Raw genomic sequence first — 27,481 nt, forward strand, 5'->3', positions numbered from 1 at the left:
AAAGTACCAGGAAAGAATATTCATGGGTTCAAATGCAAGTGAGTACAACAAACTTCAACAGTGAAGGGATGTAAAAAGCACTAGAAAAAGAAGGAAGCATATTAGTCCATCAATAAGCCACTGACTCAAGAAAATAGAATCCCAACAGTGGTCCCTAATTTATGTCCTCATTCTTCCTAAAACATTAAGATAATTGCAATTTCTTATTGCAATAATTTATATTCCTGAGGCTGCCATTTGGCAAACATGCAGAGCTCACCTTTGGTGTGCAATATCTTGGTGGTTCCTGTATCATACTAGGAAATGCGTCCACTTATGCATTTTTACGTACATATAAATAACAAAATACATTTAAGTTTGAATAATAATCTTTATTTATTAGTTTATTTGTAAAAGGTACATTGTAATCCTGAGCTACTGCTTTTATACATTTAGCGTCATACAAAGACAGATCATTTACAGTTCGATCATTTACATTTATTGTGCTCCAAAATCCTTATCCGAATATCATTTTGACTTAGCAGGAACATAGATAATTTAAATTACATGTATCCCTGAAACATCCATATTAATTTACCCATCTGACCCCCATTATCTAAATTACTACAGTTGTCTAAATCACTCAGGACATTCCTTCTGAATTTAGCAAAAACTTGTTTAAAATTATAAAGATGGGCAGTGCAAGAACTGGTCCCTCAATCCTTTGTGAATACATCATTTGAAAAAACTTTCTGTTTCCGTATTCTCTTAGCAAGTCAGTGCTAAATTGACTAGATGTACTTTGATGGAATGGTCCAAGTAATAGTTTACTCATTTCCTTATTACAGCAGTTAATGAGAATTTACAGTGTCTCCCTTTGCAGTGACCAGTGTCATAACTCTCCCAAGCAGGGAAAATCCGATGTGATCAGAGGAAAGTAAGAGGCAACCCATCACCGTCTTATTGTCATCTACGTGACACTGAAGTATTACAAACCAAGTCATGAAATGCTTCCCTTAGACCCTGTAAAGGAACTTGTACGAATAACCAGAGTTAAGTTCCATAATCCGAGCATGGCTTTTAGGATTTGCCAGTTTAAAAAATAATAAAATAAACAAACTAAAACAACCCAAAACCTCAGTCCCAGGATCCTTGAGGAGAAAGCATTTATCCTAACTGAAATCAAATCCCGGATAAATGGGAATTTAATTGGACTACCAAAATAGTATCTCTCTACCTGAAAAGTCTCCAAGCATACAGTGTTTACAAATGTCTCTCTAGCAACAGTGTCAGTCTTTTAAACACTCACAACTTTCATTTCCTGAATAAGGTCACTATGATCTTAGGCAAAAGATGCAGTAAAGCAGTTCAAGCAAAATGCTTATTGCTTAGGTTTTAAAGCAAGCCACTTGAATATAATTCTAGTTAAAATGTTAGGTACAAATGTGAAGCTACTGTAGAAACACTTATAAACACTCTTGCTTTTGAATTCTTACTGATCATCTAGAAAAATGGCAGACGGATTTTAACAAAGGAAATGTAAAACTTAATACTGTCTGTTGAAATAAAATTCAACGCCTATAAAGACAGAGTTATGAACATGTAAACACAGCTTTAGTATTCAGAGCTAGGGAATCTAGCAGCAAAACAAACTATTTGCATATTATGTAGTGCAATGAACATTTGTTCTTAGAGACCCCCAGTCTTTAAACTACCTTGAACAGAATGGAATCCTTATAGGAAAGGTTTTAAAAGTGTCCAAGATGTAATATCCAGAACTACTAGATGTTTATCTATAACCTAACAATTTCTCTATGCAAAACTGTGCTCTGGATAGCTGACTTTAATGGCTCCCCAGTAGCAGGCTCGAATGAGGCAGATTAAACCTAAGAGATAAGCAACAGCCCAAGAAACATATGTTGCGTGAAATCGCCTGGCGAAATCTTGTGTACCAACCTAAAAAGAGAAAACAGTAGTGTCAAATGTACAGCACTATCTGTTCTTCAGGGAAGAGCAAGTTATATTAAGGAGAAACGTTTCAGCACCTTTTCAACTCTGGTATGGGTAAATTGCGTATTTTATTAGCTTTATTTTACATAACCATGGGATAATTGAGCTTGAAAGGGTGATCAGGATACATCTACTGCAAGCTCCCCTTTCAAAGTAGGGTCAACCCCAAGGTCAGACCAAGCTGTTCATGGTTTTAACCCAGCTAAGTCCCAAATAGCTACAAGGATGGAGGCTACACAAGCATCTGGACAAACCTCATGGAAAAATGTTTTCACATAATTTTCCAATTCAGTAAGGTCACAAAAAAAAAAAGGAAAATAAATTTGTCTCACTGTTTTCATTTCTGGCTTTGTTTCTATTATGAAACCTGGAAAATCCTTCATAACTTATTTAAGCTCACAAATAAATAATTATTCAGGTTAAAACACAAGTTAAAGGCACAATGAGAATTACATGTATGAATTCACTGGAGGTGAATTCACATGAACTTTCCTGGGATTTCCAGGTAGAAAGTTGGCTCTAGTAACCTGTATGAGATACTGGTAAGCTGGATAGGTTTCCAAGTAACAACAGAGTAAGCCTTTTCATTTGTAAATTCAATTGGTTTTACTTTTTCCAGCTTGTAAAAATTACAAAGACACATACATATTTTAGTGCTTGGAATCCCATTCACCTCTATTGCAGGGGAACTTATATTTCTGGCTATACAGCAACATGTATTTCTGGAAACCTGGAAGTTTTGAGAGCTCTAGCAAGAGCAAGATGTTCCAATATTTCTACAGTGAAGTGAACCATTTTTCATAAAACTGAAGTTTTTAGAGATGAAGAGTCAAATTTAACATGAGAAAAAAGATTATCACAGTGCCAGAATACCTTTTTTAAAAAAAAGAAAAAGTAATTTTTCTGGCTTACTCAGATGATTAAGTCCACTGTTTTGATAGGAATGATGAAAACCACACCGATTTAGGAAGTTTTACTCAAATGCTGGGAAAAGAAGAGCTGGTCAACTAAGAGAACTGTTCTGAACACACACACCCTTGCACACAGTCGCAAATTTATCGTGGGACATCACTCACAGTTAATCCAACGCCAATGAAGATGCATATCATTCCAATTGTGATATATGCACAGCAGCGCCTCCGTGGCAGTGCACTTCCAACAGAAGAACTGTCAGAAAAGAAATTGTAAATTAAAATTGTAAATTAATTGTAAATTAAAAGCAAACAAAAAATCCTAAACCAAACCAACCAAATAACAACCACCACAAAAACCAGCACTAACATCAACAGTAACTGGTCAGTCTCAGTGGGGGGATGGAAAGATATACACCATCTGGAGTTTACAGAAGTTGTAAGCAAAGTCTACAGTTACACTACAAAGTACCTGTACAGAGTCCACATTTTTATTTCAGAGGGGAAGTATTGGTGATTATCTAGCACCTAAAAATCTAGATGCTTACAAGGAAATGGTGCCACACCCACAGTTTGAGTGTGTCTACCTTCTGTACCCATAGTGCACCCCAATAAATTGTCTTGGATAGTCTTTGGGTGGCAAAACTCAAGTTTGCTTGTCAGCTTCCATGGTGGTTTCAAGACACACTTCAGACTTTTAGTACATTAACATATGGCTTCAATACTTCATTGCATCTAAGTAACTGAAAATAACTTCTACCACCCCTACATGTCATTAATAACAACCTTCTCTATCCATTTCTTGGATACTCAATACTGTTCAGTGACTAAACTGCTCTGAAGATAAATACAGATCATTTTAGTCACAGACATGTAATTTTTTTCCATGTTCAACATCTCCAAATACTGAAATTCTTTAGGCCATTAAGTCAGCTTGAAGAGCATGACAAATTCTTCTTATTTTGCAATTTCTTTCAGAGTTCTACCCCAATTTATATGAGCTGCACAAATCACTTCTGACAACCAAGGTAAATAAATCCCCTGGAAGTTCTGTCACTCATCATCTAGACTATGAACTCCAGGAGAGACAGGTCTGTCTCTAACTGCTGTATCAAGCTAGTACATTGCTTTGTTCAAACAGAATATAAAATGCAATTAAAACATTATATTATTTACTACAGGTTAGAAAAAATATTCTAGAACCGCAGCATTGCTTAGGAAATTCATCTTGAGTCACACATTTGCAATCACATACGGCTTACCAATGAGGAAAATAGGAACATGAATTAAGTCAATTGAAACAGTTGAAAGGACTAGAGAAGCAGAAGCGGTTTTATAAAACATTTGTTATCTATCTTAGTGATGTTTTGAAGCATCCTGAAGCATGCTATCATTAGTTAAGTACTTCATCCCATTCTGTGAGATCAAGAACTTGGAAATAGTGTAACACTTTTACTCATCTCATGATAGTTCAACCTAAAAGCACTGCTAAACAATTGAAGAAAGACATGCAACATATGACTGACCAAATTTCTGGCTCTGGTTAATTAACCACATAGCAAGGCCTCATATGCTTAGCATGTGACTAAAATTTTTTAAGCATTTGTCTTAGAAAGCCTTCAAATAGATTGCTTTAAGCGGCTTTACTTCAACATTACTTCTTTACAAGGAATTTCTGAAATGCTCCAAGACTAAAAAAACAAAGACAAACACCACCACAGTCCTTGAGTTAACACACTGAGCTTCATCTTTCAAGGCAGGAGTTGAATAAAGTGACTACTCACAAGCCATTTTCAGAGGAGCTGGAAAAGTCATACATAGTGAAATGGGACACTGGAGGGTGCCATTGGAGGGTAGGATTAGGGTAAGAGAATTCCCAGTTGGGCAAATAATGGTATCTTACCCTCTCACACATCTCCACACACTCCCTCAAATGCCATTCTACTGCCATTCTAGAAAAGGGATATGTTTTTCAATTCCAGGTTATAGGAGTTAAAAATAATAAAACCAAAAGTACTTTTATAAAAGGGGAAAAGGGAAGAGACTGAGTTTGCCAAGCCGACCTTGGGTTCCCTCCTTTGCAGAATTTTGTAGCTATGTACTCAAAGATAATTCTATTACAGAGCTGGATACTGTAAGATAAGCTAGTAAAAATGTCATGTTCAATACACCTAAAACATACATGATATTTACTGTACTGTGTATTGCACACAGAGACAAAGTTCTTTCTGGGAAAGAGACCTTCACTTTCAGAGCTGACTTACAGTCTTAGTTTTGTAATCATAATATTGCAGGTGCTGTGTATATTTTGCATCCATGTTTCTCATGTCTTCTCCTGTCCAGTAAAAAAGGCTGGGGGAGAAACCATCAACTCAAATACCACAAAATGGAAATGTAAAGAATGTCTCAATTTAGCTGCTTTTCTCTTTCCACAGAAAGCAATGATTAAATAAAGATATTAAAGTTATACAGTCACCTACCAGACCCAGGAGTCCAAATAAATCATTATTCATTTTTCACCTTCCAACAGTGATGTTAGCCACTGGCCCTCTCTAGATAGTGAGGCTTCCTCTACCCACCCCAAATTACGCATAAAACCCCCAAACTAACTTAGAATAAAGAAAGCTGAAACTCTATCCCAAAAAACCTATCAACTGTGACAAATTTGACAAGCACATCCGGTAATATAAAAATGGGATCAAAAGAACTTTTTCAGATCACAGAAGCAAACAATTAGTTCCATTGTGGGAATATGAGGGAACTCTCTACAGAGCGAGCAGTTCCTTCTTTCTGAGCTGCTGCTGAGGAAGCAAAGGCACCTGCCAGAACTCTGGGCAGCAGATATGAAAGATACAAAATTCAATATTGAATCAGCGAGTAATTACAAGAGGGGAAAACTGCCATGTGGGACAATGGCTATAAAAGAAGTAGCACAGGAAGGAAGGCTGGGTCTCTTGTGCTCCAAATAATAGGAATTATGACCAGGATTTCAAACATGCTTTTAAGAGGAAAATTAAAATGCCAATATTTTGAAGGTGAATAGCACTGCTGAAATTAGCCTTCACAGCAGTGATGTGATTCCAACATCTCTCTCTTTCCTAGAAGTCCTTTATGGGGCAAAGTTGTTATAAATTCATTAGGGTTCATAGTTTTGGCAGACTTTAAAAAGTAAGAGAGATAGGTTCTACAGGAAAAAAACAGATTTGACATTCTGAAATAATAACTTGTACCATTCAATTCTCTTTCTAGTAACTGAATTAATGAACTGAATTTTCTAAATTATTTAATATACATCTTGAGAAAGATAAAAGCAAACAAAAAACCAGTTCCTGCTTCTTCATCATTAAACGAGAAAAATACCGGAAGCCTTCCCTGGATGTCTCACTCTTGGAAAACTAGCTGATAAACATCTGGTATTTAAAAATACAGAAGAACACTAAATCAGCAAAAAGAAACCGTTTCTCCCCCATTCCCAGGTGTCACTATAAAATAAAACTGTATTATGACAATTTCCTCATTAGCTACATTTATTTTCCCAATGCAAGTAAGGGCCTGTGTCAGGCAGAGCCATTACCCATCAGTAAGGCTTCTGCAAACACCTTACCTATACTGACATGACAGGTTTATAGTCCACTTCCAAGGAGATTTGGTGATTTACCAATTAAGATTTTACTCTCTACAGCACAATTTATGCTTATTTACAATTTATTTCCTACATTTCCAAAGTGAATTTGCAAGACAAGGCAAGTGTGTCACAAAAAATTGGTATCACAATGGTAGCACATAGATGGGATTAAAAACAGACAAGATCCTATTTCCCCCTACATTCAGATATGAGAGGTTCCTTTGTTTAGGTACTATGAAGCATGATGACTTTATTTCTCCCTGAACACTGTTTCATTATTAACTTTTTCATGTAATAACTTCTGATCTCCCCTGCAGTTTTAGAAAACATTCTTAATATAAAGGTCTAGTATTCATCAACCAAAGGTCACAAACAACCTATTTGCAGAGATTCATTGCACTTTTAAAAACATTTGAAACAAAATTATGAATCTAAAAGTGTAAGCCTATGTCTCCTTGAAAAACTTAATGTTGCAGTGACTCAAGGCGCCTTTTTGCCTTAGTCTACACTATCCCTTTTTCAGTGCAATCATCAACTTAATCAACACAAGGAATGAACAGTTCTACATCTACTACTCAGCTACTAATGAAAGAAGTTTTGCATTCATAAGATGAAACCCTACATTCCCTTCTAGCTACTTGGCTATGATGATCTCTGACAAAGACCTAATAGAAAGCAGGTCACCGCAGTTATTTATTCCATGATCGTGACTCAGAGCTCTGTCTCACCTATGCTATGCCCTAAATCCATGTATCAGAAATGTTTATGCTGCTGGAAGTGCAGAACGCCCAACCATCACATCTCAAATGAGGGAAAGCACCAAACAGCTCATTCAAAGCTAAATTTTGCATCCTCAGCCAAAGGACAGACGTGCCCACTTGTTAAAATTTGTTTTGCATTCTGCAATTCAGTTGCCACGCAAGCTGTAATTATCACAAATTGCACTGCAGAGAGGCTCCCACTTTCCTACATGCAGATAGCATGCTTTGCACTTTATGGAGGAAAATAGTATGAAAACCTTTGAGTTTGGCTGGAATTTAAAACAGAAGCAACATTCATCAAGAGAAGACAGACCAAAAGATCACATGCTGTGAGTTTGGACTGTTGCTTGGAGCGTGGTTTATTTTGCTGCTGTTATTATTAGGGTTGGGTTTTTTTGTTTGGTTTTTACTGTGTGTTTTGGTCTTTAAGGTTAAACAACAAATAACAATGACCTAAGGAGAGTCAAGAAAAAAGCCAAGGTCAGCTAACAAGGATGACATAAAATATAAAATATAATTGCAATTAGTTTTAAAACAAACCAAAGAGCAAAACTCCAAGCCCTCCTCAAGGACTGAAGAGACTTAATGTGTCAGTACAAACACCCCTGCAAAGCAGCATCTCATCAAGACTGAGTTTATTTAACCTAAGCAAATTAGAACACATTCACAACTCCACACCGGGTCAGTTACACCCCTGAGGTTAAACACAGCACTAGACTGACTTCTCTATCAAATATTCTGATAAAAAGACTTCAATCAGTGTTGAAGGCCAGGCCATGCCCACACCTACAGTACATTTATCCTCAGCCTTCTCCTTCATAAGGGACCTGCTAGTTTTCCCACAACATGCAACACAGCTGAGGTTCTCCATTCCCAGTGGAAAACACATTTGCTCCTTTAACTGGAAGTCACACTTGCTTGTCAAAGGAAGACAAATATTTAAATAAATCAGCAGAACATGAAGGTCTCTGAAGTAATATTTGTGTCTTATTTCACACCCTGTGGCTGAGATCCCCCACAAATTTAAAGTATGTTACTAGTGCAACAATTCAAATGAAGAATTCCAGACAAGAAAGGACAAACAAATACTCAAAAAGAGATGCCCAAAACCCCCCAAAACAAAACAAAAAGCTTACAGTCGCTTGTATTCTAATTTTTCTTGTTCTTCTTGAAGTAATAACAAATGAATAGACAAGTTATTCCACAGTAATTCATAAACATTAAACAAGCTATTGCATTAGTTGTTGTGTTTATAGTGTAAGTAAACCCTCTATCAAATTAAGATTGTTTCCTTTCCTCCCCATACAATAAAGTGATTCAAGTTCTACCTTTAAAGATGACATCTTATTTTTACTATGAAGAGGTAAAATTTCAAGGACATAAAATGGTAATTTCAGCAACCCATTCCTGTTTATTGTTAGAAGCTTATTTTTGCCCCTATCAATTTAATCAGAGCATTTTCATAAATGCAGGTGGATTTGTCAAAGCTACTGATTTCTGCATAATGAATGGAGAATTCACGTGCACACAATATCTGCTTTAGCCTTGAAGTTCAGATGAGCACAGCAAAATAATCAGCACAGCTGACACATTTTACTCCAAAGACTTACAGAAGAAACACTGGCTACTTCACAGTAATTTACATAACCTTGCTTTCAGAGAACTTACATTTTTTTGCAGTGTGGGCATTTTGCTAGCGTGTTAAACCTCAGTTCCATCCACTGTAAAAAGAAAAAAGGAGAAAGTTGAAAAGCAACCTGAGAAAATGGTTGTTGCACTTAATGTTAAATGTCACTATGAAAATATTTTGCTTCTCAGTCTTTTCTTTGACTTGTTTCTTGTTTTCTCCTATAAATGGGATGCCCTTTTGTCAGTGGCAACGTCAGACTGGGATTTCCATGTGAACATTTCCCATGACTTGCCTTATTACAAAATTTGCTTGATGTAATGTGGTTGCATCCACTGGCGTAGTATGGGCAACATTATAATATTAATAGGTTTTCTTCTCTTACTTAAAGACTAGGAATATGCCCTGAATCAAAATAAGTGTATTTTCTTTGGCACAATCACAGACAGAAGTATTTTCCAATCTTTTCCCAAGCCTTGCATCACTTATGAAAACTAAGTTTGGGTACACAGAAAGATGTGTTAAAGAATATTTTAGAAAGCAAATATCAGGTTTTACGTTAAAGAAATAGAGAACGCTACTGGCTACTTTACATTACTGTTAAAAAGATGATATGTAAAATTGTACACGGTAGGATCACCACCTTCCATGCTCAGACTAAAACCTATGTGGGAAACATTGGAAAAAAAGCCTCAGTGAAAGTAATGCCTAGAACTAACTCAACCAGGAGATACACAGTGATATACTCACTTAAAAACAGCAAGTTCTGTTAAATTTCATTCTGTGATAACAGTATTAAACAAGCATTCTAAACATGTTTGCCTTGATGAAGGGAATAAGTCTCTATCTTCTCCCTGTGAGCAGTTATTTTGTAACTGCAGCTCTCTTCCCTTGCCCTTCTCAAGTGGAGGTTAGCTGGGAGTTTTCTTGGTGATGCAAAAGTCACACGAAGTTAAAAGCAGGGGAAGAAGCCACAGTGCAGATCTCCAGTGCCTCTATTAGTCCCTGCCTTATCTCTGTGAGAAATCTGAAGCTCTCCTAGTGAAGTGAACAGTGTTTTGAAACTGCTACAACCTCAAATCAAAATCGGAGCCCATCCTCATATGGAAAACAGCACCAACCTACAGCAAGCACCATTTAAATGCTCAGAAGAAATTTATGATTTTATGAGCAAAGAAAGATATGTCTTCTCATGCCTTACCAGTATGAAGAGATTTTGCTGTGAGCAAAGTTTCAAACTGTGGTATTTATTGAGAATCTTTCCACCTCTTGAACATCTCCCTCACTTTTATTTACTTGGGGATAAATCCCCATTAAAAAGAAAACCATCTTTTATTTTCTTTTTCTGAAGTATCCATTTACACGTTTACAGAACAACTATGTAACTGGTATTATTTATTTACAAAACTTGACCAAACAGATTTAGCAGAGTTCTATTTTATTCCTTAATAAAACTTCTGTAATACTCCCCACCCAAGCAAAGCTTTTTAAGAGCATTAATTCTACTTCCACATTCCTGGCAGAGAAGGAAGTATTTTTCTGCATCCTTTTCAAAAACCTACTCAATTTCCCTTAATTCTACACAGTGAAAGTGGGGTAAGATGCAATTGTCACTACTGGGGATAGAGAAAGGCCTCACCAGAGAAGTTATTTCAGCTTTTTAAAGTGCAATTCCAGAAATAAAAGGAAGTCTAATTCCAGGACCTATATTTTACCTAACTGTAATTCAATTTATATATGCCAGTTTTTATTCTATATCTCAATGTAGGCAACTCCATTTCCTTAGTTACTCATTAATGATCTTTCCAGGATTCTAAGATTTCGAATTATTAGCCCAAATTATTAATGGCTACAAACTCAAATGCATTTGGGTTGCAAATATTGATGGAAAAAGCAATAATCTGTTTTCATTGAGACTTACCTGGAAATAAAAGAAGCAGTAACTGTTATGATGCCTTTTACACAGACCAGAAGTATTTGTAGAAAAAGAGCAAAATCGTGATGAGACTTTCAAAGTACAAGAACTCAACTTGTATTACCACAGTGGGGAAAGGTTATGTTTATGTTCATTCTAAATCATGCTTAAGCTGGCATTTTTTACCCATACTCCAGAGTGCTTTAAAGTACCTAATATTAATTCTTGTTGTTAAGAAGCTACAGTTACATGAAATGTAGGTCTCTGCTGAGAATACAATGTTTTTTTTTAATTGGAGCAATACAACATACAGCCTAAAACCCTGGTTAGATGCACTGAAACACAGATGAAGAGATGAGGAAATCAAAGCTCGTCAATATTTCTACTGTGGACAAAACCAGACATCCATCAAAGGAATGACTAGAAGAATAGTCAAACATTCTCCTTCGAAGCCTAAAATAGCTCTTAGTACATTCAACACAAGACAGTGGAAAAAGAAAAAAAAAGCCCAGAACAAAATAAAAAAAGGCATAGGTCCATAAATACATACACAGTCCTACATACACATAATATCACAGAAGTAATTATCATATTTGATTAGTTAAAAAATAAAAAATAAAAAATGGGAAAAGCACAGTGCTCAGCCTACAGCCTGTGACTTCCATAGCTTGCTCCTGGCTTCTTATCCCTGATGTCCCTTCAAAAACAGGACAGTAGCAGGAAGATGGCAGAGAGGGGGAGGATGTAGGGACAGCCCTCTCTTGCCCTCATTTCCAAAGGTAACTCAGCCTCTGACAGCCACAGACCACTGCAGGCAGATGTCCCTCAGAGAGGAGTAGCAGGGAATGACTTACTGCTGTCAGAATCAGTAACTTCATAGCCCAAGTCCAAAAGCTCTCAAAACAGCCTGAACCAGATCCAACTGATATTTAGCAACACAGTTAAACCCTCATCCTGTCCTCTTTTTCTATTCTATCCCTTTTTCCACTTGTCAAGTCCAAAACTGCCAGAAACAGTAGAAAACTTAACACAGAAAGAGCTCCTTTCAGGTTACTAAAGGAAAAAAAAAATCTGATTAACAAGATTTGAAGTATCAATAGTTTGGCTACAATTTCACTTCAGTACCAAGTCATTCTTCCAGCTAAGACAGAGAAACTTTCAGGCACTCCATAGCAAAGAGTGTGCATTTCATAATTTTTAAAAAGTACTTCCCCCATGTGCAGAGGCAAGCAAAACACAGGCCCCATAGTTATGTCTGCAAATGGAAAAAAAAAAAAACAACAACTTGGAAAGACAGGGAACAAGCTGATACTCTTAAAAGAACACAGAACATGACAATTTGAGTTTTCCATCCAAGTGATTCTAGCTTTGCTTGTCTATTTTATTTATTTTTTAACTGCCAAATAAAGTAAAAGGGATTGCCTACTGAGTTGCTGAGAGATGCATCTAGCACTAACGTATTTTCTTCACACCATGGAGATATCAAATGGCATAAATACTAACTCAGAAACTGAGCTTCCAGGCTGGGTAAAACACTTTTTTGTTGCTTCTCTGCTAATTTTCAAATCCAAGGAATTTCCTGATTTTTCTTAACTAAAAAATTTATTTTCAGAATCTCAGACTTAATTACAGAAAAATGTGGATGCAAAAGACTGGCGGGAAAGCTGTGCAACATGAGGAAAAAATGGGTTTGTTTCTTGATAACTCAGCATAAAAAAATAGCCAGCTTCCAATTTCTAATGGTTCAGAGAGTTTCTTCTCAACATATCATGAAGTGACAAATAGGTCTTATCCTGGCAGACAGGAATAAGCAGTTCCCTAAAGTAACCAGAAGATATGAAGTCACATGCACAAATCCCAAATTAGAAAACTTAGCCTTTTAAAGCATAGTCTAGTAGTTATGGGCAAAACCAGACTTTATGGGTTTGGTTTTTTCCCCTTATGTTCACCTGAAGTAGCCCATAGTGTAAACTACAAAGTTAATCTGGACTGCCTTACATAAAGTAAATAAGGGATCAAGACAAGTAAAACACCCATGCCTGTGAAAGTCTCTAAAGACAGGCTGAAAAGAAAAGGCAAACAAAAACACACTTCAGCTATCTTCAGTTTCACACTACTGTTCTTCAGCAAGGGTTATAAGAAATGATGTCATTTTTAATATATATGCAGAATTAGTAGATAGAGCATTTCTCGAGCATCTCTCTAATTGCTTTCCAGTTAGCACATTACTTGTAAATTCCTCATCATATTCCTATTTCTTTTCAGAAAAAAAAAAAAAAATAATCACCTACTATAATAGTTAAGACATTACAGCACACCTGTCCTGGATTCAGCTGAGAGTATTAATTTTCTTAATCGCTGGTACAGTGCTCTCTTTTGGACTCAGTAACAATCTTGGTAACAAGCTAAGGTTTCAGTTGTTGCTAAGCAGTGTTTACCCTAAGTCAAGGACTTTTCAGTTTCCCATGCTCTGCCAGCAAAGAGGTGCACAAGAAGCTGAGAGAGAGCACTGCCAAGACAGCTGAGCTGGCCAAAGGGATATTCCATACCATAGAACATCATGTTTAGTACACAAACTGGAGGGAGAACTTGGCTGGGAGATGCTGATCACTGCCGGGGAACTAGCTGGGTCAGCAGGTGGTGAGCAATTGTGTTGAACACCACTTATTTCTCTTGGGTTTTCTTCCTCTCTCTCTCTTTTTGTTACTATCATTATTGTTATTATCATCATTAGCAGTGGTTTTTTTCTGTTTCAATCATTAAACTGTTTTTATCTCAACCCACAAGTTTTACCTTTTTCCCAGCTCTCCTCCCCACCAGGGCAGGTGGGCTGGGTGGTGTTTGCAGTGAAGGAGCAACTGTGTGGTACTTCAGTTGCTGGCTGGGGTTAAGCCATGAAAGCGCCTCACTGATCCATAAATCTGACGTAAAGACTTGAAGGCACAAGCCTATTCCATTACAGAGCCTATCACAAGCCAACCCTTCTCTCTCTGCTGGTACAAGCCAATGTGGAGTGGCACCCCCCTAAACTTCCTTCTTCCTTGCACAACATGCACTTGAGTATTCTCTGATCTTTATGTATTTTATAATCCTTTGTTTCAGGAAAATGCCACCTCTCTCGTTACTGTTTTCTTTAACTGTACCCCTTACCTAGTAATTTCCTACAACTCAAATCTGAGAGATTCAATCACTGCTGGATTATGAAGCCAAAGCTTCATACATTACACAAGTAAGCTTCATAATAGCTTACTTGTGTAATGAAATCAAAACTGAAGTGTAACAGCACCTTTTCCATTTAGAAGGCTAAAGAGAGTTTAACAGCAGAAGAGCATTTGTGCATCCTTCCACTTCAAAAAAGGACTTCAAAATCAACTGTCAACTCTTGCATATAAACCAAAACCTCCAGTTCTCCAACAACCTACAGCTATGTCAATGGCAAGTGCCATAACCAACAGCTTCCAGGGCTCATACAGCAATGATGGAACTGCTCTCTTGGCCACTGCAGAACACAGCCACCACTGCAAACAAACAGAACCTGGAAGACAAACTTCATCTTCCAGCACTGTCCACTCTCACATCATGAAACAATAAGACAGACTTTGGGCTTTATCTACCCACGCACAGAATGACTGCTAAAAGTTTTCTTGAAACACATATAAAGATAACCAAATAGCGACCATACATCCGTAATAATGACTACAGAAGTTTTAGTTCCTCAATGATGCCAGAGAGTGAGGCAATACACTCCTAAAACTGCTTACAACAAACAGCTTGGGGGATAGCACGGTGAGGCGAGAAGGAGAATCTGATGCTTTACTTACAAGGAATGTATTTCCACAGTGCCCACACACCACTCTAGTTCCATCTGATTGAACTGGCAAGGCAGGTTGAGCTGGCTGCTCTTCTGGAATCAGCATTACTGGACCAAGAGTAATGATGCGTCTACTGTGTTAAGAACATTACAAACACAAGTGATTAAGCTAGCAAAAGAGAAGGACAATGCATTCAAGCAATTAGCTCAGTCACTAACAAATATTATTACACTTTTAAACTATAATCTATTTGTTAAACAGCTGATGCACCCAGTTTTGGTTGTTCTCCAAAGTGTTTTCAGTTTTAAAAATATTCTCTTTTCCTATAAGATCAGCCACACAAGCCTAAACCCTATAGAGATCAAAGACTTGCAAGCATATGACAGACACGCTCCTCAGAAAAGTGAAAACTTAATACCCAGGCTGAGCAAGCCTGAGAATTGAAATGTACATACCCATGTGAAACATGTTGAAAGAGTAAGGATCTTCCATAACCTGGCTCTCCTTCCCACACTACTGACAACCATGTCAATATAAAAAGCATATCCATACTTGCACAGTAAAAATTCCATTCAAATTGAGTAAACTAAAAAGAAAAACCACTATAGGTTGATTAAATGAAATCAATTTACTTTAAAGTATTTGCTTTTATGTTCAATGTGTTTTCAGTTTAATTACACAATTTGTCAGTCCAAAATGACGGTACCCAAATTAGCCAACTCAGAATGAGAATGAGACCTCTTAGAATGAAAAAAAGTGAAGGGGAAAATTAAAACAATATTTAATTTGCATTGCATCTCTTCCATCTACAACCAAAATTGTATTCTGAATGGCTTTCCTTCAATCTGGAGTGTTCCATTTAGGACATACTCCAAATTCTCTCCTTCAAAGTACACTACACCAATTTTTCTCAGTTTCTAGCAAGACAAATACATAGACTATCTTAGGAAAACTGCTTAGATGTAGCCTTTTGAGATTATTTTAATGAAATTAATGAATTTCTGATTTAGTTTAGTTACCAAGCATATGATATTTTATAACTGAACTATCCCGTGAACATTTTTGCACTCTGAGAAACTATTTGGAATGCTTTAAAGTCCTACCCAACAGAGCATTAGCAAAAAAGAGTAATTCCCACAAGTATCAAACTATGTTTCAAAACCAGAATAGCCAATAGACTGGTGACTAGGGCACTTGGTAGGGTAGAACTCCACTGCAGACTCAGCCTTCATCTCCTTTTCTCCTGTCAGAGCTGCACCACGTACAATGAAACTCCTCCTACCTCAGTGGAATCTTTAACACCTGAAGCCCAATGGTAGGAACAATTACTATGGCAATCACAATTGCTTCTTTTATAACAAGTGTGTACACTGAAGCTGAAAGCTGAGAGGAGAATGAAAACAGCGTAACTAATAAGGAGACTGAAGCCAAGCTACTACTCCATCTCCTATTTCACTCTGAATCCCTACTCTGAACTTTGCAAAGTGAGTATTTTGTGTGGTTATAATAACTAAGTCCCTAAGAAATTATGAACGTTCAGTCCCAGGAATGAGAAGTGGATTTTCTTCTATTGTTCTTTACATGACTTTTGACTTATAAAGTAGTTATATAATGGGACACAGATCTGAGACTAAATGAAGAAACTTTTTTTCCTCTTTAATCTTAAAAAATAGATTCAAAATGGACCCCAGCACTACTTGTGTCAGCAGCAATTCAGTAATGCTCTCTAAGTGTCTGTGTAAAGGGACTGAGGCTTGAACCTCTTTTAGTTTTAAATACTCAACACAAAGTCAACAGTTGCTTTAAAAGAAACCATCTCAAGGCACTCAGTGTTTTATTCTTACCAGTTTGGTCTTGGACAGCCTATTTTCCGAGATGTATCCTTACAGATAAGGAGACAGTTACATTGACATCTAACATATTTCTTCCCTGAAGGAGGGTTTTTGATTGGCTAAACAAAAGAAAAAACAAAGAACCACAACCACCAGAGAACACACATCAGAAGTTATAGCAATTCACTTTTTTCCACATAACAGAATGGCAAAGCAGAACAACTTCAGTGAAAAGTTCTTGCTAACGGAGAACTACACTTCCTCTAACAGAGGAAACTTCAGAGTCAACACAAAATTAGAAATTTTTTCTTTCTTAAGAAGTGAGAATTTCCTTATTACAACAAACGAATTCTGCAAACTCATGGGAAAAAAAAAAAATCCTATTTTAGCAATGACAATTCAGGGTTTGGTTCAGCCACTTTTTTTTAAATTGAGCTTAAATACTGATATAGTAAGAAGAAAAAAAAAACAACCACCCAAAATTAGTCAAAACAACAAACAACCCTTCTTGCCTTGTACAATGGCTTTATTCAACAGTGAAAGGATCACAGTCTGCTTCTTGGTCACTAAAAGAGTATGAAGGCACCACGGAACTGTAATCTTATTTAAAACTGTACTGAAATTATCTTTCTCCAACCAGGAGTCAAGTTTCAATGTCCCTTTCATGCAGCAAATCAAAAGGTGCACAATGCTTTGTTTGGCTTGAAACATTATATAATGGACAGGAAAATGACTATCAGTGGCAGGTCCTCTACTTTCTTTTAAGTCGAAAAAAAATTTCCTGCAGTTTTACGGCTTCCTGTTTTCAGGATCTAAAGTTCTTTTCATATAACAAATATATAATAAATCCATATAATAAATCTAATCCAGTGTTTTTCATACAAATGCAAGCAGTAGCTGTGGAGCACTGCAGTATCACATCCCAAAATTAACACTGGCAGGAAAAAAAATAAAAGCAGGAGGCCAAATAGTGAATATTTGTATTAGGAGGAAAAGAAACAAATAGGTCTCTGATCACTGCAAAACAACCTAGGACTTAAAACATTTCAAGGTTGTTTTATTAGTGTCTGTTACAAGCTAAGCAAGTGATTGAATAGTATTTCAGGAGAAAAGCATTCATCCAGGGAGAGGTGTGGGTTGGTTACTTTGTTTCTCCCATTCTTAGAATAACTCAATTCTACACTGCTCTTCATCCCATCAAAACCAATTTTATCCTTCTTTACAGAAGAGTAATTACTTAAATGACATCTTGGCTTTTTGTCCTCCTCAGAAGGAGACATCCTGCACAGCCAGCTCAACGATACAAAGATTTATTCTAACTGCTTATGACCATCCTCATGCCAGCAGCCTGGAGCTTGCACGCCAACCACGCTGGCAGTCAGCCGGGCTGGCTCATCCTCTTCCCAGGGGTCGCAGGCAGGGACCCCCCCGTCCAGGTGAGGACAGGAGTTCTACCCCCCACAACAAGAAAAACGCTAAAAACCCATTTTACCGTAGCTTCATTGCAGACTGTGCATTTAACCACATGTTGGTGTAGCTTGCCATCCAAATTGATGAGTGACTGGCACACACGGCAGTTTATCACAGGAACACCACTGGCATCTGGACTTGCAATGGCAGTGTATGGAGGGGGAAGCTCTGCTGCAAGACAAGGAAATCTCGGCTGAAAAACCAGAGGATCCTACAATGCCTCCACCAAGTATCATTTCTAGTAGTCATAGGCTCAAAAACAAACAAAAAAAAAAAATCCCAAACCTTCCAAGTCAGTGTTTAGTATAAACATAAAACAAAACAAGTTTGCTTTCCCCTTCTCCACAATTTCTGTGTACACAAACACCATCCATAGTTGTAGGTAAAACAAACCAGTAACACAACACAAACACAAAGTAAATCACCCCAGAAACTCAGATCCAAAACTCATCTACGTAACTTTATTTTAAGCCAACTTTTTGCAGTCCTTAGAAAATGCTTGAAGAAAAACACTAAAAAACCCCAAGCCTACCACAGATCAGTAGAGACAGGCTTTTGAAGAAAAAGACCCCAGAAAATAAAACAAGACACAGGTAGGAAGAGTCATAAACAACATTCACAAATATGTAAATAAGACTGAAATACAGACAAGGGTTTATCATATATTAAAAGATACTACAGGTATAAACAAAAAAAAGTCCTGTTAAAAAAACAGATCTTGGATAGGAAGTGGCATGAAATCCTTTTTTTTTTTTTTTGAGTACAAGAGGAAATTTATGGTGTCTTGAAGAAAAAACCCTGAAGTTTCAGAGTTTCTGCTTTTAAGGGTTCCAGATATATTTCTTGTCCAGGAGCCAAAGTACCAATTCACAAGAAGGTCTTCAGTCACTTCGGAAAGGCTAACACAAGCAAGGCTTTAATGGCCTCAGGCCTCCAGGGAAGAGCAGTCTTCAGACTGCAGCTTTGTCTGTCTTGAGTCCACAAAAAAAACAGGGAGGAAACACTGAAGGTTCTCTGAGGTTTAAGAATCCATGGAATGAAAATAATTCAACACAGCAATCTTTCACAAGCTTATCACCACAATTCTTTGGCATATAATAGCATTGACTTATTTCATCAAGAAGTTCAGGGCTTTTCAGGTAAGCAAGTACAGAACAGACATATTCAGTAGTTCATATTTAGCTTTTTTAAATACTAGTAGTTTGAAATGCCCTGCAGCCTTGGGCTATGGCAAGTTTTTCAAAAATTACATCCAAGCAGCTAACAGAATCTTTAGAGAAGCAATGAGAGATCAGCCTACTTCCCATACCAACAGAGCAGTATCTGCTGGAGGGTGGTGAGGGAAATCACAGGCTGCTATCAAAGCTGACAAGCCTGAGTATTAAATTTAAGCCTGTAAGAAAGCACTCATCTCTCCTTCACTCTGTTTTGAAGTGAATGTCATAAGCTGGAGGGATATAAGAAACCCTGTCTGCCCTTCAGATCCAAAAGTCATCACACACCTTTGAAGTGCATGTTGAACAGCCATGCTGCTATCTCTCTTTGCTGCTTGGTCTATACATGACCCAGACCTGTGCTTGATTTAAACTCACAGGAGCAGCAGGGAAAAGATGGATACCTTGAGAATCTCAAAGTCACATCCAATATACTTGAATTATTTCAGATGAGAAACAAAAATAACTTATATGCAGCAATATCATTCTGAATTCATGACACTAACTGATGCTCTATTTCTTGAGGAAGTGAACTTTACACCTTCAGCTCTGATAACACTGGTTACAGAAAACAACATCCTTAAGAAATATCAGGTAACAGTACTGCTATTTCTTCAGTGTCTGAGGAAATACATTCTGAAAAAATGCAGCATCCATAAAAAAAAAAATTAAATATCAGTATTTTGCACTACTGTGATAACCTATTTTAAGTAAGGCTGCCACATGCAGGACATGAGACATTACAAGACATTAAAAACCAAACACAAGACAAAACCACAACCCACACACTTTGGCAAGTAGAAACAAGCTCAAGCCTACCAGAGCACTCCAGAAATCTGGTTAGAGACTTAGATGATGGGGATAGCTATGTCTTAACCACCGTGGCAAAGTCAAGGCTGCAGCAAGGGGGTTTTGGCAGTCAGCAGCCTGCTTAACTGCTCCTGCAGTGAGCAGCTGACACTTTCTGGCAAGGGGAACAGGCAGCCAGAAAACAAAAGGCATGGCCCAAAGACTAAATACCAAACTCTCTGTCAAGACACCTCTACAGTTCACTCCCAGCTTTAAGGTTGCTTTTCTGAAAAGCAACAATTGTTTTACAAAAGTTCTTGACTTTGTCCTCTCCATTTAAAGCGTGGCAGCTCAATTCTAAGAGCTGGGAATAGGGTGGCTGTACTAAGAGATACACAGCCACCAACATTGCAGCTTTCCATGATCCTGGAATACTTTAAAAATTGACAACCATACCTTCTAGACATTTATAATTTTCTGTACCCCATTTCCACGTGATAACTCTTAGGAGTTTGAAAGCTGATTAACCAAGGTGTGTGAGCCTCTACACACAGTGCCAGCCACTTCTTCAGCCTCCTATTGGAGCTGCTTGGCTTCCAGGTAAGCAGCCTCGCTGTTCCTGTCCTGCTGGCTCAGCAAATATCAGATAGCAAGCGAATAATGGCTGCTTTTCAGAGCTGTGCTGCAGCAAATAACATTTGCTATGGAGCAGAAAGCGTGAGGTATCTTGGCACTGCAACCTTCATGTTCACAGAAAACCTGCATTTTGAAGAGCTCCAAAAAACAAACCAGCACCACCAAAATTAAATGTAAAATATATTGGGGGAGGGTAAGGGGGTGTAACATGGTGAAAAGGAAAATCAAGACATTGTCTCAGAGTTAGCTGCTCATTACCCCTTAAGAAAAAGGCTTCAAAGCACATTAGCATACTTTGGTATGTTTTTTGGGTTTTTTTTTTGACAGCTTGAATTTCAGGGTAACTATAATATCTAGAACCAGCTCATAAAGGTCTGTCAGTCTGTCATGTTGGACATGACTGTGTGGTCAAGGCAAACTTCACATACACACCAGGAGACATTTAATGAGATACTGGATGCCCTGCTGCCAGCATACCAGTTTACAGCTATATTATCAATTTTTCTTTAGAAAAACCAAACAAACACCAAAAACAACAACAACAAAAAAATCCAACCAAAACAACCAAACCCACCCCCTCCAAAAAAAAACCAAAACAGTAATTATTATTAGTTCAGCAAGATTAGCAAAGTGCCCTACCATGCAGCACATCTGACTCCCTCTTCACCCCTACAGAACAGCGATGCAATGGAAGATATCCCATTTGCAACCTGAGAAATTCCTTGTGGTGCTTATGCACTTTCCTCCCTTGGTAGCTGAAGGGTGGAAACCACAGAGAACCACTTGCAGCTTACCTGGGTCAAACAGAAATGAGTTTTATTTGATTAAAAAAAAAAAAAAATCTCTTGATCTAAACCATTATTTATCATGACCTGGGAGGGGGTTGGTAAGGGAAAAAGCTAAGTGATTGATGTCAGAGATAGGTTGTTAAGAACTAAGAAAGCCGGTAAAAAGCCTATAAAACCGAAAAGAAAGAAACAAAAAACACTGGCTAACCAACCTACCACAGGGAACATAACTGATAGTTTCACCCTTTGCCAATGTTGAGAAAAAACTTCTTAAATACTGTGGCTTGCATCCACACTGTAAAGATTTTTGCTTGCTTGCTTCCATCATTAAGAACAAGCACCAAGCCATTAGCAGGATTCAACCATCCATCAGTTTACACAGGGAAGGGTCAGCTGGGTCTCAGCTGCAGCTCAACAAGGGAAGAGAAGGCTACCTTCAAAGTATGGTCTCTCTAATTTAAAGTTCAGCACAATACATTGGGCACAGTAGATAATTACAGGGTTAAACCTACTAATGTACATTCAGGTGGTAGTTTTGACACAAAGGGCTTCTTCCTCCTTCCTCTGCCACTCCACACTACTCAGGTGATGTTAATCAAGAAAGCTCTGGAAGCAACCCCAATTTTTCCACAGGAATGCTTCTTCCCTCTAAGTCTAGCTTTGTGCTAGGGAGAGAGATAAAGACTGCCAGTCAGCTAGAAAGGTGGTTCAGCTTGCATAGATCCTTTCTCTAAGGAAAGCCAACAGAGTAAGGAAAGTAGAGCTACTGGGCCCATGTCACAGCTCTGCAGAATTCTGTCCCACAGCTATCCTTCTGGAAGTTTTGCCGAGCAGCTCTGAAGTGCTACCTAGTATGTTTGCTCATGGACTGATCAAACATGAGATATTCGACATTCAAGAAAGCTCTGTGTTCCTCTTTTTTGAGGAGAAGCCACTTATCTTACTCACTCACTTATCTCAAGGCCCATCACAGGTGCCCAACCAGTTATCTGAAGTAACAGATGCCCACTGCAGGCACATGGCTACCAACTGAAATGAGCATTTAGGAACCAACTCATTTCCAGGTCATGAGTTTTACCCTGTGGTCACACAAGAATCACTAATCTAATGCATTTTCATTACTTTTTAAATTTATAAAGACTTAAAAAAAAAAACAACAACAAAAAAAACCAAAACCAGATAGAAATATATGCAAAAATAATGGTTACAGGATAAGGATCACTAAGAATAAAAACATCAAACATCAGAATGTAAACTAAGGTATATATATATGGATTTTTTTTTTTACTTAGGCAATAATGCCAATAATAAAACACTGATGGCAAATAAACTCGAAATAAAAAGCCAAAGCATCCAACCTCTGCTGATTTTTAAGCCAATATTCCTTTGTCCAGTTCAAATCAAAGTAAACAGTCACTACCAGCTACAGCCTTAACTGAAATACATTTTCCCATCAAGACAAGAGGACTAGCTTTCCACAAGTTTAAATATCACTCAAAACAGACAGATGCTCACTCATTCTAGTTACATGCATATCGTGAACCTATACAGTTAATAGAAATCATTAAGGACCAACCAACACACTGGAACTACTGAGATAAGAATTGTAATCTTAAATTTTAAAGGGTACTGCTAGCAAAGCTACTCTAATCTTATTTAGTCTTCATTCCTTCAGCTTTCTCCACACCTCAATTTCTGATCTAAAACGTTTAGCTGAAAAAAAACCCAAAGGGGAAAAAAACCCTACTCATGTACTTTGATAGTATTCTGACTTATATTTTCTAAGTAATTTTTTTCCACCTACTAATTAAATAGTCAGGATTGATCAACAACATGATTTTTCCTAAGTATTGTACAAGAAAGATAATACCATGTAATTATACCACGACTACAGATTTGTAACCGCAGTATCGGACTTGCTTTAAAAATAAAGCCAAAACCAGCTACGGCCTTGAAACGCGTTTGCAAGGACATCCTGATGGTTTTGGACCTCAACCACCACATTGCACCGAGTCTCCTCGGTATTTCGGTGCGACTGCCAGGACAGGCGCTGGCCACACCTGGGCACCTCTGGGCTGTGGCAGGGCGATGGTCACCGGCCAGGGCGAGCCGCCGAGCCCCTGCGCTGCGCCCCTCCCGCGGCTGCTGTGCCCAGCCGAGCCGCTCTCAGCTCCGGATCTTCCACTTAATCCTGCTCCTAATTAATGGGGAAACCCAAGTCCAACAATTACCACGCAAGCTGCGGCATGCGAGCGAGTTATAATAAGCAGACCGGTTCGGGCTTGTTCTGCCCCTGCAAACAATTATTTTAATTTCTTTTATTTTTCCTCCTGAGCCGCTCAGGCCGGAGCGCGGCGGGGAGGGAGCACGGCCTGCGCCGGGCACGGAGCGGCGTTACCTGTTGTTCCCCGCCGGGGCGGGGCGGGGGCTCCCCCGCCGGCGGCCCCCGGCCCGGCCCCGCCGCCCCCGGCCCGGCCGGGGGGAGCCCCGCACGGCCGCGCCCGGGCGGAGGCGCCGCGGCCCCCCCCACGCACAGCCACAGCCACAGCGCCAGGGCCGCCCCCCGCCCGGCACAGCGCCGGGGCGCCGGCGGCCGCCTTACCTCGAGGACTGCTGTCCGGCAGATAGGGCGGCGCGGTCGGGGTGACATTGCCGGAGCCGGGCGCGGAGAGCAGCGGGGAGCGCTCGTCCACCCCCTTGGCGGCCATGGCTGCGGCGCGGAGGGCCCTGCCCGCTGCCGGGCGCGGGGCGGGGAGGCGGCCGGGCCGGCGGCGCCGGGGAAGAGCGCAGAGGAAGGGGCTGGGAATGAATGAGAGCGGGGCGGGGAGGAGGGCCGGCGGGGCGGGGAGGAGGGCCGGCGGGGCGGGGAGGAGGGCCGGCCGGGCGGGGAGGAGGGCCGGCCGGGCGGGGAGGAGGGCCGGCCGGGTGGGGCGGGAGCTGGCCCGGCCGGCCCCCCGGCACGGGGTAATGAGCGGGGCAGGCCGGGGGCGGTGGCTGTAAGAGAATCATTAACAACCTTCTGCTGTAAATTAATTTTTCCCCAAAAAGAGTGCATTTGTTGAGTTGTGTGGGTTCTTTTCTGGTTTTGTTTTGTTAAGGTTTTTTTAAGCTCTGTGTTTGGATATTGACGCCAGTTAGCAGGGAAGTGCTATAGTCGGTTTAGCTGGAACCAGTCGCCTTTTCCAGGACTCTGGGGATGCAGATGGACTGAGTCTCCGAGGTGATAGAGATGGGAACCTTCAAGGGAACTCTAAACGTGAGGAGATACATCTACGTGTTATCAAATCTGCTGCTCAAAGGGAAAGTCTGTCCCCTGGTGCCACTGAGCTCCCAGGACGGAAGGACTAAATTTCCTTCTGCCACTCGGGCACCATCTGGAAGTCTCTGGCAAAGAGGGAAAATAGCCTTCCCTGATTAATTTTTCAGACCATACCGAGATAAAACTGATGTTTGTCCCCCTTGTGTCGTGTCCTTCTGCTGTCCGTCGGTCAGACTGCCAGGCTGCAGTAATAGCAGAAGATAAGCACTTTGCACGCAAGTGGACGCGGCTGCCAGGCGGCACTGGCGCCCATGCCATGCGATTAACCAGAACCAAGCCACTCCCTGAAACGACTTGCAAGGAAGGCAGATGTTTTTCTAAGAGTCGGGTAAAGGTGAGACTATGGTCTGGGAGTTCACAAGCTGGTCATATTCCTTCTCTAATAACACAATTTATAAAATAAAACAGGATTTCTTGCATCGTGTAGAAAATCTGCCGGAGCTTGTTTTCATATTCAAATCTAGAAAATCAAACTGTTCTACAAAAACAGATTAATGTATTTGAGAGTCTATGAGAAATAATCAAAACATTAAATTAAATCAGGGCTGATGTGGTTTATTTTTTTAAGATTTCAATGATTATTACTTTAATAACTATTATGGAATTAATCAACTACTTATTCAGTGCAAAATTGTGTTTTCGAACATTATTATGCTGTAGAAATAAACTCTGAATATGAGTGAGCTCTGATATAAGGGATAAGGTTCTACAAGGCAGCTGGTTGTGTTATGATAGCCATCTTCATCACGCATGAAATGCAGCGATGCTACGGCAATCAGCTTTTCTATTAGAAAATGCAGTGACTAACCTGCAAGATGCCTTTTTAGTATAAATTATATTGAGCTGGTCAGTCAGCTTCAAAATAACTCTCAAGCTCAAATCAATACTTTTTGTTTTTGTGAGGATTTCTAAGGTTCAAGGTGTTTTGTGCCCCAAACTCCTTCTTGATAAGGTACCATGAAGCCAATCTTGGCAGGGCAAATGTAGGTTGTAAATATTAGCAGTAAGGTTGTATCTTTAGCACATGATTTTGCTATCGCATGCCCAGTTTTCAACAAGAAGAGAGCTGTTAGGCTTTCTTTCAGAGTCCTATTGCAGGAACTGGCAGTTGCAACCAGATTCTTTACTATTTTTCTTGTATGGGAAAAGACAGAAAATATTTCATACACTGTTAAAGCTGCCAAGTAGGCTGCACTGAGTTCCACCAATGCCTGGTCCCTCCTGCAGCAATTACTCAAACTCTTTCCCAGGGACCTGCAGGGAAAGCTATGTCACAACTCAGTCTGACTGCTCAAGCCTGCACATGCAGCTGAGAATTATTGTTATTAAGCATCCCAGCATGCTGACCTACTCTTGGAAATATGACTGTCATCTAAATAAGAACCCATTTGGGACAAAAAAAAAAAGCATTACTATAGCTCCTTGACTTGACTTTTCAGAGTTCTTTAAACCTTAGTCACCTGAGCTGCTATAGTCTTAATAGCTGAAATTAGGTAATAGTTCAGTCATCTGCCTCTGCTGTTCCGTATTTCATGTCCCTGAGTTTAAGGGTAGTCAAAGGTCTACATGACTTTCCAACCCAAATGTTGCAGCCTGATGTGTAGATCTGCTAGCACTGTCTGCTGTATCCATGGGAAGCTAGATGGTACCTGAATGTGTACCAGGAAACTAGGGGATGCACTTGGCTGGTAACAAGCCTTCCTTGGAAGCTCATCAGGCTCTAAAGGAAAAATTTAAGCATCAGGTAATTCCAGCCTGCAGCCAGCTTAGGCAGTGAGAACATGCTGCTTTCTTCCTGCTCTTCTTCCTCTGGACACAACTGCCTTACAATACACGTATAATTAAACTGCTGTGCAGTTTTCCTGCTATGAAAATCCTGCCTTCTCTGGTGGGTGGGATGCTGTGCTCTGAGCAGCCCTGCTTGTGCCTGAACTACCCAGAAGACACATGATGACTTGAGTTCAGTGTTGTAGCACAAGCACAGGTGCTTTTCTGCACTAGTTGCCCCTGAGCTCCTTGTACTGGCGAGTCAGAGCACCCGCTGCACATGCCTCAACCTTCGCTGTGGTACTTGGTTGTGCTGCCAAGGCATCTCCTGGGCTCACAGCACTGAAGGCTGAATGATACAGACTATGGATCCAAGCACGTGCCTCCATGGGAAATGCCTCCAACTGAAAATACGCTACTATGCAGCTTTGAAAATGACACAGGCAAATGAAACAGCTACACCTCTGAGAACAGCCCTGCAGAAGGTTTCTCAAGGTGTCTTCACCTGTGTCACAGAACAGAATCACACCTGTACCTCTCTGTCCTGCCCCAGTCCTGTTTCATATAAACTTCTGTATCAAACAAATTAGGGCTGAGCAAGGCAGCATATTGGCTACTGACAAGGCTTACATAAAATGAAAAGAGTACAACATATTTTCTTCTTCTATTCTTATTAATGTCCTATGCTTAGAGACACCTTTTGAGAAGCTTGGTAATGCTCAAGTTTCATTTTTCTTCATTCTAAAATTATCATTCTCATTGATTGTTTTTTTATATTTTCCTTAGATAAAATAATCTTAACTTTTGCATGAGACCAACTAGTGAAAATGTTGAAGCTCATTGTCAAGTGCAAAAGTATTTGTGTATCAATATTAAAACAACTACAACTCTGTTAATCTTGCCTCTTTAATAAGTAGTAAGTGTAAAAAAATATCTCAGGGAGTCTTTTTGTATGGTGCAGACTTTTTCAGGTACCACTTCTGTGCTATATATAAGAACAAAAAACCTCCAATAATAATTTTTTAT

At 39.4% G+C, this 27,481-nt stretch overlaps 1 protein-coding gene across 3 annotated transcripts; it reads right to left on the reverse strand.

Annotated features, from left to right (window-relative positions):
* Positions 1-355: 355 nt before the first annotated feature.
* PIP4P2 (phosphatidylinositol-4,5-bisphosphate 4-phosphatase 2) lies at positions 356-24,179 on the reverse strand. Of its 3 annotated transcripts, none has more exons than XM_058833290.1 (7): positions 23,972-24,179; positions 17,965-18,110; positions 16,485-16,591; positions 14,650-14,773; positions 8,955-9,007; positions 3,066-3,156; positions 356-1,935 (listed from the first exon to the last, which is right to left on the reverse strand). In XM_058833290.1, exons 1-7 carry the CDS (start codon positions 24,075-24,077, stop codon positions 1,792-1,794), a joined length of 771 nt encoding a protein of 256 aa, XP_058689273.1. In that variant the 5' UTR covers positions 24,078-24,179; the 3' UTR covers positions 356-1,791. The 3 variants fall into 3 exon arrangements, with proteins under 3 accessions (XP_058689273.1, XP_058689272.1, XP_058689274.1); XM_058833289.1 differs by having other exon boundaries at positions 17,965-18,113; XM_058833291.1 differs by lacking the exon at positions 8,955-9,007 and having other exon boundaries at positions 17,965-18,113.
* Positions 24,180-27,481: the final 3,302 nt, after the last annotated feature.

This window comes from Poecile atricapillus, chromosome 2 (genome assembly GCF_030490865.1).
Source record: "Poecile atricapillus isolate bPoeAtr1 chromosome 2, bPoeAtr1.hap1, whole genome shotgun sequence".
In the NCBI taxonomy this organism is placed as follows: domain Eukaryota; kingdom Metazoa; phylum Chordata; class Aves; order Passeriformes; family Paridae; genus Poecile; species Poecile atricapillus.